The 17,442-nt window shown below is 39.5% G+C and overlaps 1 protein-coding gene across 8 annotated transcripts in view; it reads left to right on the forward strand.

The window, feature by feature from the left end:
- kcnc3a (potassium voltage-gated channel, Shaw-related subfamily, member 3a) overlaps positions 1-17,442 on the forward strand; it is a 74,588-nt gene that overhangs the window by 455 nt on the left and 56,691 nt on the right. For 5 of the 8 annotated variants that reach the window (XM_077212735.1, XM_077212736.1, XM_077212737.1 and 2 more), the window contains exon 1: positions 5,601-6,258. In XM_077212735.1, coding sequence (XP_077068850.1) covers positions 5,635-6,258 — 624 coding nt within the window. In that variant the 5' untranslated portion in view covers positions 5,601-5,634. Of the gene's footprint in view, positions 1-5,573; positions 6,259-17,442 lie in introns of those variants that run through there. The other 3 variants (XM_077212743.1, XM_077212739.1, XM_077212740.1) reach the window with 2 other exon arrangements.

Raw genomic sequence — 17,442 nt, forward strand, 5'->3', positions numbered from 1 at the left:
TCATAGAAATGCTTATTTATCAGGCGAAAATTATATAATAGACCTGTAGCCTAACACTCATGCATAACGGGAGTATTTTTTTAAGGTAGCCTAAGGGTAGCATAGGTCCAACATAGGCGATATATAATACATATATAGATATTAAGAAAGCTATTATTTTATATCACTTAAGGAACTGCGCGACTACGCTGTATAGGACGTTTTGAACGGGCGGTTCTTGTAGCAAGAATATATTACATTATTTATAACTGTAGCCATTTTATAGAAAACAAAATCTTATTTTTAAGTATTTTCTGCACAGTCATTCGGACCCCACGCCAAGAGGATCCCTCCATCCAGTTAGAAAACACTAAATTTCAAGTAGCGTTTTTGTGCAATTTGTGTGTTCATGTGTGTGTGTTCAGTAACACGCACACTGCACGCACGCGAACAGAGCCTGACCCAAAGCGAGTAAGTATGTAATATAGGTGTTTGTGCTGTGTCTGTGTCGTGACTCGTGATCTTGTGTACAAGTGACAAAAGTATTTCTGTCTATATGCCCGGTGTACCCATGCAAAGACCAGGCCTGCCTACCCTCTGCCAGTCAACGGACTCAACAAGTAGTCTATTCAGGTTTACTTTGTTTTTCTCACTTAAACCAGCGTGCATGGAATGATTTGGTTACCGTAAAAGTCACTTCGCGAATAGAATTCCCGTTAGCATGAGTAGCTATCCATGGCGAATCAATCCATGATAGCCAATCTATTAGGCCTACTTGTCACATAATCATATATTTACACACTTACTTATACATATTTCACGAGGACCTTTAGTTATTTTTTTAATGTTTATTTCTTTACAGTTAGCTAAGGTGCTGACAGGAAAAAGTAGGCTCCATGAAAGTCACTCAATGATTCGCACACTGACTTAAACCCCTTCATTTTTTTAAGGTATTTCTGGTATGTTACATTTTGAGTTGTCAGTCCAACAAATATATGGACATTTCATGTCCCACAATGATTGAGTGTCTGATTTTTTCCCCCCACATAGTCGTGTCACCTTGATAGCTGTATTGGCTTGATGAAGGTGTATTTTCACTATGTTAGCATAAATTTCAAATCTTCTTTATACCTGTATACACACTCTTTTCTTATCCTCTGAAGCAGATACCTAATTCTGTTTTATTTTAAAGAGAGTAGTCAAGTATATGCCGAAGTAGAAAACTCAGTGTTCCCATTCCAGCCACTGCATAAGCGGCTTGTGTGTGTGTGTGTGTGTGTGTGTGTGTGTGTGTGTGTGGCATCATGACTCCCTGACCCAATGGCCACTGCAAACAATACTTATTTTTCAAAAATATATTTTGGCTGTGGATGGAACTCTCTTCATCCTCCCATTTCTCCCATATCTTGCTAATACTCTAAAAATGATTCTCAGCTGGAGGGTCCCCAAAAAATGGTTCTGATAAAATTGTACATATAATAATGCTAAATACAGTTAATAATAGCTAAATCAGCTGTTAAAATGGAGGATGAAACATTTCCCCTTGTTTTTTGTTGTTTGAATTTTTGACTGCTTCTAATTCTACTTTTTTTTATGATATTAACATATGTTCATTGTTTGATAACAGAGACATTATCTTGAACCAGTTAAGAACAACCAGGTTAAGCAACACCTTCATTCTTATTTGTTTTCGTCTTCCTCTACACTTTCTCATCGTATCACACACCAGTTAAACTTTTTCTGTTTATTTCTCTCAGTCTCTGGTCCCTCCCCTTCTCCCTCCCTCCTTTAGCCACTCACATCCTATTGGCAGCACCTTATTTCAAATCATTTACTCTTCCTCCTGCTGCCTTTCCATGATTTCGCATCCTCACTAATATTCCCCTTCCTGCCAGTGTGACCCTTACCGATCACCTGAGATGACCTTCTCTGTCCTCCATCTGATTTTCAATTCTTTTTTTTTTTTTGGTCACCCTACTCCATTCTTTTCCACCTCTAAGAATAGTTTCCATCAAGTTCATGTGTGATTTGGCTTAACACAATTATATCCCATCTCTCTCCGGCTTCATTCCCTGAGTACTTAATAGGGGACTATAAAGGGATGGTAATTAACCAGAGAGGGCACTTTTATTAATTAGGTTTTAACGAGAGCTGGGGCTGGGGGGGGGGGAGGGGGTGCGGACTTATAACTATCTTAAGAACACTGTTAGTGTTAGATATGGGAATATAGTCATGTAGCCTACGTCTCAATGCTGTCACTGTAAGATGAGTCTTCTAAGCTCCTTTCTGTATCTCTTTCTCTTGCCTGAAAAAGAGTGGGCCTTTTGAAAAGGGCTTCTGTTCTCAGCAGTCAGAGCGGAGTGATTAGTTTCAAAGCAGAGGTCAAAGTCTGACTGATGACCTTCTGAGGATATATCGTATTATGTGTGCCAATGCTGTGTAGTTTGTCTTTGCACAGCACAAATTCATTTTAAGCTAATTAATTGTGCTGTGACATGACTTTTTTTCCGCGAATGTCACTATGTTTGTGTACGCAAGCGTCCTTGCTTTGTTAATTTATTTTCTTTTAGTGCTATTCCACAGGAGACGTCGATATGAGCAACTCGGCTAAGAGTAGCTTAGTGCACACAAATGAGAGAGAGACAGAGAGAGAGAGAGAGAGAGAGAGAGAGAGAGAGAGAGAGAGAGAGAGAGAGAGAGAGAGAGAGAGAGAGAGAGAGGAAGGGATTGCAAAAAGCCTCAACAATCACTGGGCTCAAGCAGCAGGTTGAGGCTGAGATAATACCTGCTTGGTTTGTGTAAATCAGCAATTATATTACATTTGTTAAGTGATTTCTGTTACTTAAAAGAGTGTATGGGCTAAAAAGGGACACAACCTTGTATGCAATGCATCGACATATGGTTTGCATAAGGCATCCATACCTCAGTCGGGGAGAAAGCTTGAAGAGGAGGGGGTACTGCAGTATTTTGTGCTGTGCAGTTCCCCGATTAAGCCTCTAGGTGGCCTTTGAGCACCGCTGAGCTTCAACTGCAGTGGGATAGCAAGTAGAAATATCCAAAGAACCAACACTGCACCAGACAGAGAGAAAGGGAGTTAGAGTAAGGGTATAATGCAGACGCAGTACAGCATACTGTAAGCTAGAAGAACAGTAGCGTTGATATGGGTCAGATCTACTTCTTTCGCATAATAGTGCATGTATGTATCATTTCTCTTTGACAATTGTTTTTCTAAATTGAATAATTTATGAATGGAGCCTCATTTACCTTTACTGCAGTCATTCCTTCACATTCCCCTCAGTGGCTGTAACCTGTTCTCTCCGTTTTTCCTCTCTCCTCGCGCTCTGTCGATAGAGTGCTGTTGTCTTTTATAGGCGTATCTGTCCTTACATCCAACCCCCATCCCAATGGACATGCACACTTTAATGTACTTCCCCTTAACAATGTTCTCCCTTTCATGGGAGCTTTTTTTTGCTTTGTTAGTGCAACTTTTTCCCCACCTAGTTTCCTGTCAGTTTCAGGGTTTCCTGTGCATCTTCTCTTTTTTTTTTTTACCCATTTGTGTTCCTTATAATTATTTATTTTTACCACCATAAGTGTGTTATTTCTAAACACCTTACAAATACTCCATTGGTTTAGCCAGTGTTGAATTTTGGGCTGCTCAGGCAAACATAGTGTTTTGATAGCGCAGCAGAGCCAAAGTGTTTACACTTTTGAGGATTTAGATATATACAATTAAATACTATACAGTGTAACAGCATGTATAACGCCTGCACAGTTGTGTTGATTTTTTTTCTTTAATTTTTATAATTTTCTTTATTATTACTTTATTTTCATATTCTTTTTTATTATTGGTGAGATTTCTTTTACTATGTTTTTTGTTCAAGACACTTCTTTGGATGTCTGGTATCATTTTTTTAATTGCTCAACTTTTAACTATATGTCCAGTGCTTATACAGTCCTTAGCTTTAAATGATTCATTGAAACCCATACGCTGTCCATGGTGCTGAACGTAGAAACCAACCTAAGTATCTTCATTTAGAAAAGCAGCGAATCAATTTACCTTGTTTCATATGATTCAGCCTCTCTCCTTCCTACGGTTCTCACTCTCCTGTGATCTATGTTGTTTTAACAGTTAATCACAGGGGGACATAAGGGAAAGAGTGAGCTGAGCAGAGTGGATAAGAGTGGATAAGTAATGAGGGAAGACAGTTTGACAGATATGTATGGAGCAGCCATGCAGCACAGCCAAACAAGAGGCACACAGATATAGGAGAGTTATTGTGAAAGCCGGAAAAGACAGCACAGCAAAACATGGGAGGAGGACATTTGTCTGTGAAATCTGACCCTTGTACACTGTTTTGCTAGGCAATCTAAAAAATTGCTTTGTGTAGTAACTTCTAAAGTAACTTGTTTTATTCCATTTAAAAATCTGGTTTAACATGGCTGAATTTGACTACATTGGTTACACTAACAAAAGTCATTTTTAAAGTCTAAATCAGGTACACATTGATCCAATGGCACGTTACCACTTTTCTACAGTTTTTGATAATCCCAAGAGAAAACGATAATAGCTTCTCTGCTCCATATTTCCAAAATGGGACATTTTGATTGGAAAAAGAGCGGCAGTACTCACTATACGTCCAAGAAGTAAAAACATTCAATTTTGTAAGCACCTTCTCAGTGTAATGCAATGAAAATATGAATGCATGTTTGTGCATATGAATCTAACCTTTTTTAATTGAATATTTTAATTTTGAAGATTGCATCCTCAAACAATTATGACTGCAACAAAGGTTAATACTGTACACTGACAGTACTGAACGGTCTGCATAACATTAGTACTGCCCAAAGAGAGAAAGCGAAGGATAGTGTAAGAGTTAATGCTCTGCAGTCTTTTCTCCCTATTTTGTGTAGCTCAGCAAATAATCATTCTGCCTTTAGCTTTTCTCCCTCTTCCTCCCACCCTTCTTCTCGCTCTCATTCTCTTCCTCTCCCTCTTTCTATTGGATACACGGAGAGCATGGTGTGAGGAGGGGGGTGGCTGTGAAACATTCAGTCATTTTCATCTCCCTTCGCTGTAATTGAGCAGAGTGTTTTAGTGAATTGAGGGACATGAGAGCTGAGTGATGGTAAAAGATGACAATTGAGAGATGGGTGGGCATTTCAAAAGAGGAGGGGTCTCGTTCCTGTTTATTATGTGAAACTCACTCCTTCATTAGTTTGCTTATCCCATATAGGCCCTACCTGCATCGACATTAATCTAATTGTGTTTGCCAGGGTCGTCACTAAAATTACCAGTGTTTATGGACGTGTCCTTTCTTTTTCAGGCCTAATGAGTAGACTATACCATAAAAGACCGTAGTGGGCCCCCTCATGATTTTCCCAACAGCCTTAGGCTATATTTGCACTTTCTCCGGAATTTTAATAGGAATTTGACCATTGCAATTGCATTGTACCACCTATACAGAGTCACATTAGCGACTGGTGCAAGAACTAATGTGATGAGTTAAAAGCAGGTTACTTTTACCGACTTGATGATGTATAAAAGTATGAACATCACTAATTTTCTTTTCTCTTCTTCTCTCCCACCGCAGGCTCCTCCTCCCCCCCTCCCCTCTCTGTTCTCTCTCCTCCTCTCCCTCCCCCTGCTCCTCTATGCTCAGTTCGGTGTGTGTCTCCTCTTTCAAAGGGCGCAAGGGTGGGAACAAGTCGTCCAACAAAGCATGTTACAGCGCAGACATGACTTGTCCTTCAGACAGCGAGAAAATAGTGATAAACTGCGGGGGGGTTCGGCACGAGACGTACCGCAGCACACTGAAGACGCTGCCTGGGACCCGCTTGTCTTGGCTCACGGAGCCAGATGCGTTCAGTAACTTTGACTATGACCCCAAATCCGACGAGTTTTTCTTTGACCGTCACCCTGCCACCTTTGCTTTCATCCTCAACTATTACCGCACTGGGAAGTTGCATTGTCCCAACGATGTCTGCGGTCCTCTCTTCGAGGAGGAGCTCGCGTTCTGGGGTATCGATGAGACGGATGTGGAGGCTTGCTGCTGGATGAACTACCGACAGCATCGGGACGCAGAGGAAGCGCTGGACAGCTTCGAGACGCCCGAGCCGGACCTGCCAGAGGACGACCCGGCGCTAACGGGCGGTGCGGACGGGGACTTGAAGAGGTTGTGTCTACAGGAGGATGGTCGCAACACCAGCAGGTGGAGTATCTGGCGACCCCGCATGTGGGCGCTGTTTGAGGACCCCTACTCCTCGAAATACGCCAGGGTGAGTTAGTGCATCGGCATCTTTCGAAATCTACTTTATTATGAAACCTGTCTGTATTTGATTTTGAGCGCGCTTCACGTTAACTTCTTGCAGTATGACCCTGTGTAAGTGTACATGGAATCACAAGCTAGTTGGCAACAATCTGAATAGTCCACTGTCGTAGCCTACTTGGCATGAGCTGATAAGTTGTAAACCTCTGGGAAGTTTGCTAGCTAAGTTTGGACAGAAAACGACTTTGGGTCGTTATGTGAAGTTTTTCTATTTTACTCTCTCTGAAGATGCCGTATTTTGTCTCGCTGTAACGCTCCACACGAATTATTTGGCGGTGAACAACTGAGCTCTCAGCATGCGCAGTGGGCTCCTCGGCACCTTTTTAAAACTTACCTTTTTGGTTCGGCTGTTCGCGTTGAAGAACGTCGTTATTCAGTTTGATTTCATACTCTGCTTTCAATAATACTTTACTTTATTCTGGTTGGTCAGTCGCTGCATTCAGCCGTTAAATATTTCTGCAACTGACTGGTAGGCCTATCTTTCATATGTGGTCGTATTCAGTTCTCTCCGCAGTCGCTACAAGCTAATAAAACGTTTTCCTCCTAAATCAATATTTAATGTCCATTTATTTATAAGTAGTCGTGTAGCAAGCCTAATAATCCACAGCTAGGCTAGGCATTAACGCAAAAACTAACCCCTTAATTAATATACACGCATTCAGATCACAACCTCCATTCATTACGCATGCGCGAAGAGTATGCACATTTCGCTGTTGTCCATACTGCAGAACGGCACCTGGCAGACCCCTACGATATTGAACGCCAGGACATTTGCCCTGAGGTGTACACCATTGAGTTTTGGCTATGAACATTGCATTACCTCGCAGTTCTTGAAAGTTAGAAAACTTTTATATTTCAGCAAAGCAGAACAAGTGAGAAAACAACTGCTATTGCCTGAATGAGTACGTCTAATTCAGCTCCCTTGGTCGTGCATCAGTGTATCATGTGCATGAAATCGGGCACTGGTGAGGACCCTAACTCTCTACACATTGGGACACTGATGGCTCTATTTCATGGCAACAGGGCTGTATCTGGGGGGTATCCATGGCCCTGGTGCAGGTTGTTGCTGTGGGTCCCCCTCGGTTGAAATCACAGGGCCTTCCTAAGGCCGGGGGCCCTGGCAATGTCCTCGTTGTACACCATGCTTACTGGCATTTATGAAAAAACTTCATGGATATTTTTTTTGTTATTTAAAAGTACAGATACATACTTTGATTGCTGCAACATTTCAGCTGTACATTATTTATAAATGTTAGCTAGATTATTTTCATTACCTGTATAGCTTTGTATTTTTATGCTGATACATAATGAAACAGTTGTTTGTTTCTTAAAACATCTTTCACGTGTTGTCATATGCGGTGAGTAGTTGGCTCACAAGATTATGTTTTTTGCTGTAGATCTTTCATTAAGGTGCATTGTGCACAGTCCTTAAAATAACCAACTCCTTGATCAGTGCCCTGATTGAGCTGATTGAAACTATGATAGTGAACATGTTGTCATGCTTGCAAATTATTTAGTAATGTTGTACCCTTTATTAAATTATGTGACCAATTCCAATGGTAAGGTAGCCTATATGTTTAACCATAAGATATTTGATAAAATTCTAGCTTATCAAAGCAAGTTACTGGTATCAGGTTGTGCTTAGGTATGTATCCACATTGGGAGTACAGGATATTCACGGTATCCCAGAAACTAGAGATTCCCGTGGGTCTTGCTTTTAACTGAATCAGTTTCCTGCTTACTCAGCAGAAGCTCCGTATATCACTGCCACCACAATCACCTGATAATCACTACACTTGAAGCTTAAGTTAGATATTTTTTCTGGGTGTCACGCTTGTGATCCCAATTTTGGAATACTGAGCATAAGGTCATATGAATTCATAAACTTTACACAGCCCAATTAGATGCATCAAACTATTTGCTTGCCATTTTAAATGATTAATCATATCATCGTTTTTTTCCTGTCAGACAATAATCTCTGTCATTATATAGAAATCTGTAACGACTTTAGGAAAACAAAGTTACTTACTGACCCTTGTTTGAGAGATGTCTCATCTGGAGCACATGAAAGGTAATTCACCCTTTGGCTCTCAGAACGTCATTCACGAGCTAGTGAACAGAAACCATTTATCTCCTTTATCAATGCAGGCTGGTTATTTAAGATATTTATCTCCCTCGTCACATCTAGGTCAATAGATCATAGTCATGAGCAGTCGATACATACTTGCTTTCTTAAATCCCCTGGGTTCCATTTAACTGTTCAGTTTTACTTTGTATTTTTGGCTGCATTTAATTACAGAATTGCTCCTAATGCGTTTGAAGGGTCTCCGATTGTAAGTTACCCAGCTCTTCTCACTGTTCTCAAGGGGAGGGAGAGATGCCGTCATCGTTTTACTGCGTCGTCATTGAACGGAGGTCTTTTATCAACCGTGACACGCATAGTGTTTTATTAGCGGGCTGCTGTATGGGTGCAGGGCCTCGTGCCGGATTGCTAATCATCACTTACAACCTCCATGTCCCTTTCTCTGGCTGTGCTATAGCGTAACACTGCGGCGTCTCATACTAGCTGACTGCGCTCTGATTTCTGCTGCAAAGCAACAGAGGCAGAGCCTGTGCATTTGTGTATGTGCGTGCAGCGTGCAGGCAATGCTGTTAGTCACTTTTTTCAACCTGAAAATTTGCAAATGCATGCAAGATGTGTATTATCTAGAATTTTGCCTACATTTTTAACTGATTCAGTTTTCATTTTAGGCACTTATGAAGATAGAAGATGTCTTCAAAGTAAATGCTGACTTTTAAAGACTGTAGTGTTGGGCACCATAAAATAAATAGCATGCGTATCTGAGTTGATCTATGGTGTCAAGGCTAGGAGCTGTCTCTCTCTCTCTCTCTCTCTCTCTCTCTCTCTCTCTCTCTCTCTCTCTCTGGTTAAATCCCTGGTTTAAAATCAGATGACCCAGTGAGCCCATACATAAGTAAAGAGTTGCAGTAAACCCTGGCTCCGTATTGGGCAGATTAAAGGTTTCAGATAACAGTTAACTACAGTATAATTTAATTCAGGGGGTTTCAAAATGTTGATGCCATGAACTCCAAATATGATGATCCCCTTGAGACCCCCTTCCTAAACTATGCGATGCAAATGTATTTTCATGTCTAAAGATGCAATTTATATTGTGAAATTTTGTTTTACATTTATTTACTTTCTATTAAGCAGACACTGTATGTTTTTCTACCTACCATTAGAGATTTTATGTTTTATTTTGCAATATATACTGTTAAACGATATACTAAAAATATGTGTAAAATATTATCTGGAAAATATTTAATTTCTAAGTTAACCGTTTTTTTTTTCTACCCATATTAATTGTTTTACTTTATCTTACCATTTATATTATGAAACTAATATGATAAAAATTTGTAAAATATTATCTATAAGAAATGCAGTTTCTATTACGTTGACACTATATATTTTCCTCCCCACCATTAGAGTTATTTTATTTTATACCACGGACTGTTTAAATACTATATTCTGATTGGCTGGAAGGTGTGCAGTAAAACCGTTTAATGCACAGGTAGTTCCAGTCAGTTTGATTACAGTTCGAAATTAATCCGCTACTATAATCATTGGTAACCATAGTAACACAGTTACACTTGCAAACGTTTATTTAGGTAGGGTAAATGGATGATTTTTGCATATCGTTAATCGTTTAATTTGTATGGTGAATATGGCAATTTTGAGAAATGGGCCCAGGCACAAGACGAAATAGAAGACTTGGAGAAGACGATGAATGTCTAAAAGCGGCACAAAGAATTAACACCGACAGAGCTAACGTTAGATAAGATCGAAGACGACAAAGATGAGGTCACTACGAAAAAGACAACTAAATGGGCAGGTAACACTTTCAGTGACTTTTTGCGCCAAAGACAGAAAAATTGTGATTTCGAGACCTACTCTGCTTCTCTTTTAAATGAGATATTGCGGGAGTTTTATGCCTCTGTTCAGTCTAACGATACCGCTGGACGCCAATACAGTGTTGCAAGTTTGATGCGTCTCAGAGCAGGTATAAACCGTCATATTACAAAATACAACATTATAAGTGATAAAGACTTCAAGTCAAGCAATGCCATCTTTAAATCAGTTTTAAAGCTCTACAGGAAAAATGGAAAAGACACCAGCGTTCATCATCCGCGTAGCTAATACTGAGTCTGACTTGGAGAAAATTAGAAATGCACCTGCACTCTCCCCTTTCACACCCACAGGACTTGTAAGAAAAGTTTGGTTTGACATACAGCTGTGTTTTGCACGGAGGGGAAGAGAAGGAAACCGTAGCCTATCAAAAGAGTCTTTCGTTCTCCGGCAAGACGAGAATGGGAAAGAGTAGGCTACCTAACCCTGGCGCATAACCTAGAGACAAAAACCCACAAAGATCCCACCGCATCGGATAGGGAACATTTACGAGGATTTATGTTTGCGAGCCCCGGCGACCCACTTTGTCCCGTGGACAGCTTAAAAAAATATCTGTCAAAGTGTCCAGAAAATGCCGGAGCGTTCTATTTGCATCCGAGACGCATGCCTCTGTGCAAACTCGAGAGCACCGAAATGTGGTTCACCAGGGAGCCGATGGGGCTCAACTACCTTGGCAATTTCAGTTCTTTGTCTCTCTTTTAATAATGAATTTAAATAAATGTGATAATTCATTCAAATAAAATCAATCCAATGGCTCTACTTTATTTAAAGCGGACGGAGTGCTAGAACTAACGAGCAGTAACTTAAGAAAATCATTTTGGGGGCCCAAACTCAAAGAAGACACAAAAGATACTTTACACACTGGAGTTGTAGGGCAGATTAATAAAGGAAGAACACACAGAAAAACGTCCTCAATGACCATTACTTGAGGAGCAAATGGATAGTTTGCAGAATGATCGGAATGACTTTACTGTTGTTCAGCATCTCAAGCTTGTAGGTGAGCACATGTTGTATGGATAACAACCTGCGGGTGCATAGTCATTCACGTGCAAAATCCTATTCGATAAGGATGAACAACTATTAAATGAACTACAGAGCTCTAGCAGCGTTTCTTAGCAACAGCCCGTAGTCAAAATAATCCCGCTTTGCAGTGCTCTGTGTATTTTGTTTCCACGTGTAATATATATATATATATATATATATATATATATATATATATATATATATATATATATATATATATGAAGAAAGCCTTTCATTAACGTCACAATTCACCTTGCTTAAGATAGATGATCCGGTATGTATTTAGAAATGTATGTTTGTTTTTTTGGCTTTGCATTTGTCATGACACTCATTACTAAATAACTGCTTTTACATGCGTTATGTCAGTAGATCATCCCGCGGAGTTTCCCAAACCTTAGTGAGCTCCCTAACTAGACAGCATTTCATATCGGCATGCGCGCCAATGTTTGATTGTACTGCCACCAGGAAAAGTATGACGTCACTTCTGGAGCTGTCCAGTGCTGAAACGCAGAATGATATTCCGGAGATTAACGCTGCTTTAACTAAAAGAAAAAGTGCCAGTTTTACATTGCCAGTACTTTTATTCTAATCTAATTCTATTCTAATCAAAGTAAGTGGCTTAACAAAATATTTAGTTTACCTTACCAACATTTAGTTTCCACAAATAATTTCACATCTTAGATGTAGCATACATGCAAACTTTAATCACCCTTTTAAAAGACAATTAATTTGAATAAATAAAAAAGATTCGCTAAATAAATAAATAAAGCATTGCCTTAATTAGGCATTGCCAATACTTCTATTCTAATCTAATTCTATTCTAATCATAAGTGGCTTACAAAAACTTTTCACCTTACCATTATTTAGTACTATGAATAATATCCAAATTTTCGGTGTTGCATATGGCAAATATTTTACAAACCTTTATCTAAATGACCAATCATTTCTACGAATAAAAAAATAATCACTTTAAAGTCCCCCTGTAGTGAAAATCAAGTGTTTAATGTTGTTTATATGTCTATGTGGTGTTGTTAATATGCTTTAAGATAAACCATGTGCAAATTCATGTCAACACCATTGCTGAGTATTTTCTCCTTAAAACTGCAGTGAAAGAAGGACAGTCTCAAAAACGTGGTTTGAAATCGCTGGTGTTTCTGACGTCAAAAACTACCTTGTAACCAATCAGGTCAACATGTGATCGTCAACGAGTGGATCTTTGAGCTGGTGTGAGTGGGTGGAGGTGGGAATAATTTGCATATTCATAGAACCGCGTATACTAAATGAGGCAAGGGTGTAGTAGAGTTACATTCAAGCTATTTTAAGGCATGAAGACATTTTTTTTCAAGGAAAACATTTTTAAATATTTAATTTTGGTGATCAAAGATGAATTTTAAGGGATACAATTATTGACAAGGGGACTTAAATAAACAATTAAAGAAAATGTATTGGGGGAAGATTATGCGGGAAAACTTTAGAAAAAAAGTCTGCATTCCCAGTTCTTCTATTCTAATTTAAATCTATTCTGATCAAAGTAAGTGACAAAAACGGTTCACTTTTTCAACAATTTAGTTCACAGTACGAATAATTTTTAGATCCAATTTATAGGTGTAGCTTACCGCAAACATTTAATGAACCTTGTCTAAAAGACAAACACAAAGATTTTGTGGGAAAACTAGAAAAGAATTATTGGAATACGTTTTTCTCAGTGTTTAAGTTGGATTTCCCATTAACACAAATGTCCCAAAAGCACCGTATAGTGCTGTCTCCCCACCAGGTGTTTGTAAACAGTTTGCGAACTGAATGTGTCAAAAATAACCTTAAAAGTCAGGACTCCAGGGACCTGAAACTATTTTAAAAGTGTCGCTCCTTGCGTGCGATGGAAAATGAATATTATGTCTTGCTTCTTTTGCAATGATTTATTCATTGCAAACACGTTTGAAGTGCATCCTCAAGAGCCGCATAGACCACGGCAGCCCTTTGTGTACAACACATGGAATATGACTGGATTCCTTTTAATCGCATGCTTTTTCTTTTAAAATGGGCTTGTGTTTATCAGTTCCTTAGAAGTAATTACCTTTGTGTTCCCTGCATGTAATGATCATGCTCATTTGTAACCCGAGTTAGTCTGCCTATAAAATCCTTCTTTTCAGATGAGACCTCTTTTGGCACCCATGCTCACACCTCCAGGCTTCCCCCACTGTTTTTCTTCTTCTACTTTTACTACATCTCTAAAAATAGTAAGAAAATGAGGAAATATGTGGGACAAGATTTCACTCAGTAACAAGCAGGCCTCCACTCTTCCTCCTGTGCTGTTCATTTTCACAATACTGGCACCAAAAGCTCAACCGAGCCACCGAGATAACTTGGTTTTATGCAGTATCTGTACATGTCTTCTAGCCACACATTGCAGCAGCAAAATGCATAATAATAAAGCCTATTGAACCAGTCACGCTGAGACCAATAAATCGGTGAATAAAAGGTAGGGTGCTGAATGCGCAGTGTGCTTTTTTTTCCCTCACTGGTAGCGGTCCAGCTCGCCAGTGAATTATTCTGTTCGAGTTGCAGCGTATTTGCCTTTACAAGGCATCTTTTCTTGTCTCAAGAGATTTTGTTTGCTTTGGTCTTTTCTAACCCCCCCCTCCAACTCGACTACAGTGAGCCGGTCATCCACCCTGAAGTCTAGTCAGCCAGTGAACTTGTATATGCCGGCATACGCTGTGCAGTGCTCCTACTTTTAAATAGGTGTTGAAGACCGGCCAATGCCAGAGCCAACAAGTTATTAGTGTGAAACCACCTACAATAGGAGTTTTTTATTGCAAGACAATTATACTGCCAAAATAATCACAGGATGGCCAGCAATGTCCAGAACCCCTGCTCATTTTAGTTCACCTTTGCACGACTTCAGCATTTTGTTCACAAGGCAAATGGAAAACCCCATTCCCTAGAGCAGTTGTTGGTCACAGGGGAACAGCCGGGTAAAAACAGAAAAGAAAAGCCTTGTATTCCAGCCCTATACACCTCCCAGAAGTTCATGTGGCCTAATGGGACTTTAACTCTTCTGACCCATGAACATAGTTTTAATTTTGTATTTAGCAGGCTGCTGGTTTGCCAGTGAAGTGTGGATTTTTTTCTATTTTTCCATACAGGAGAATCAATCCAACAGTGGAATTTATCATTAGCATGTTAATAGCTAGCATAAAAATACAAAGCATATTATTTTATTGCACATTTTGGTGATTCAGTTATTAAATGTTTATTAATACTTTATTTTTCAATGCGGAAGTAAGCTTTTTTTAATGTGTGATACTTATACGCTATAGGTAAATGACTAAAAGAATAACAAAATGCAGTAAGTGGTAAAACCATTTGTGCTGCAAGCCAGTGTGTTTTTGATTACGATCACGAATTCAAATAATAAGATATCTTAACATATACCAGTTTGTAACATCAGCTGAAATTACTGCAACTGGCTTGTAACAGAAGCCTTGCACATTCAAGTTAAAAATGGCTGCAGCCGCTCTTACTTTAAAAATAAGTCAGATAATCGTTTGTCTCAGATTATTCACAATAATTATTATTTTCTTTTTTTTCTTTCATCTTTCAATTGTTTTTTTGTGTTTAAACAGTAAAAAAAAATTTTTTTTAAATCATGACAAACCAAAATGAATTTCCCATTTAAGTTATTTCTTTAATACTTAAAGGAATAGTTCACCCAAAAATTGTAAATTTCATTTTCAAAATTTCTTCTTCTTTGTTCCACAGAAGAAAGCAAGTCATACAGGTTTGGAACAGCATGAAAGTGAGTAAATGAGTTTCATTGTTAGGTGAAGTATCTTTGTAATGCTGTTAGTGATACTGACAGCAACAAAAACTGACACGCACTACCAAACGGGAGTGAAAACATCTATTTGGATGTCTGTGCTCATGGCACATGAAAATATATTCAAAACAGTCACAAGAGGGACTCTGCGGTCTCTGATGAAAACAGCCTACATGACACACACACTCTTTATCTGTCTCCAACCCCACCCCTCTGTTTCCCACCAAATCCCTTGCGTTTTTTAAGGCACAGTTCCCACAATACTTTATTTTTGCACAGGGCAGAAGAAACTGATCTATGACTGCAAATGAGAAGGAGAGTTAGAAAGGGAATAAGAAAGAGAGGGTTAGACAAAAAAAGAAAGAAAGAAAGAATGGGGGAAGGAAGGGAACAAGCATGGTGCTGTAATGTATCATGGCACTTTTATTTTATATATAGTATATCCTTGTTTTGTCATGCTAATAAGACACTGACATCACACACACACACACACACAAACACACACACACCAGACTATTGCTATGAACCCCCCCCCCCCCCCCCCCCCCCCGCCCCCGCCCTGTAAGTTACAGACAAGGCTTTTCTCCATGGATGTGGCTAGATTGCATGTTGGAGTGTCTGTGTGAGCGCAGTGGAACCGAGGAGAGAAAGAGCAGTGCTCATAAGATGCTGATGGTGGTAATACTGCAGCATGCTGGATGGAGGAGCAAGAAAGGGAGAGGGGAATTGCAAATGAGAAATGAAAGAGTAAGACTGAATGAGAGCAAAGATAAGGGGGTAAATAGAGAGATGATGCTCACGTTGGAGAAATAAACTTTAGGAAAAACAGAAAAATGGTAAAAGGAGCATTGGGCAATGAAAGAGTAAAGATGGCCGACACAATGTTAGCTCAATGGCATCAGATTTGCTCTACAGATCCACACAGCTGTTTTTCTTTTTCTTTTTGTTCATTTTGCGCAGGCTGATGTTTGCCTTTGCAAGTATACTGACTCCTAGTGGTGTGGATGCAGCTTAACACAAAATCAAACGTTGTCAGTTAATAATGTCATTGTAGAAATGCTCCGTTCACAGTAAACCACAATTGGCTCAAATTCCATAATGCTTAATTTCTTTCATTCATTTCTTTTCTTTCATGAGTGCAAGTGTCCATTAACAGGGAGGTTACTAAGACCCTGACTCAAATGGCAAACTTCATTTGCACTTACGGTCTTGTGAACTTACTTACAATGGCAGCCGTGTGCGCGTGATCGTGAAGTCCACGAGACCATAGGGTGTCCCGTTTGTCATTTTAGGTTTCAGAAGGGTGCTCGTGAGCTCGTCCTTTGTGGTCGATATGCGCCCTCGATGCGCAGTTTTGCAGAGCCCGCAGTGAAGCGAGCTCCACAGCAGACTTCTTCCCGAAAGTCAAAGCGGCATTACTGTCGTAAGAGTGTTTAGGGAGTCATTTTGAGACAGGGCCTAAGATAAAGTATGTAGTATTCAGCTGGTCATGTGATCTCAACATGTCAACCCACTTACTGTAAGATAAAACATCTTTATTAGTCGTGTTATGACTACTAATGTGGCCTTACATCATTTTTAAAAAATGTTTTAAACTTTTTTAATAAGGTTCAAATTACCAAGTATGTAATTTAAGACAGCTTGCTAATGCTTACAGAAACCGAGGGAAGATGACCTGAGTATGATTGAAAGATAAAGCGTTATGTGATTACAACAGGCTCATTTTTTTCTGTGAACTTGATGTTTCCTCCTAAAAGTGCATGTGCAAATGTTTTTTTTATTTTTATTTAATTAATCTTGTTTTAGTGACGTTTACATAAGTTTTACTGGAAAACAGGACAAAAATACTGATTATCTGCCTGGGGGAATAAAAAAAAAAAAAAAGTCTACACTGATTTGCAGATCTTAGTTGATTTAAGATCACCTTAGCTGATTTAAGCTCTAAAACCAGTCAACAGAGCTTGGAGAACAGCTAAGACCAGGAAATCAGGTTTGGTGGGTTAAAATAATTGTTTTGCGGTGTTCAATGAAAATGCTGTCTGTAAATCGCTGGTCGGTGTATGTGCTCTTCCACATCTGGGTGTTTTTCTTCTACCATTGTGAATGCGCACATCTCGAGAGGTTTGTGCATCTCTGTGCATTTTGAACTAGCTACTGCATGCTAGCTTTTAGCATTTTCTCAGAGTGGGGCTCTCACTTGGATTAAGGACAAAAGGAAAGGCACTCTATCATTCCAGCTAATGGCATAGAGTACAGAGAGAAGGAGAACACTGCCAAACTGTGGCCCAGACCGGGAGAGACAAGTGACATGCAAGGAGGAGAGG

This window comes from Siphateles boraxobius, unplaced genomic scaffold, assembly GCF_051911475.1.
Source record: "Siphateles boraxobius isolate OS27281-9 unplaced genomic scaffold, OSU_SipBor_1 66, whole genome shotgun sequence".
NCBI lineage: Eukaryota > Metazoa > Chordata > Actinopteri > Cypriniformes > Leuciscidae > Siphateles > Siphateles boraxobius.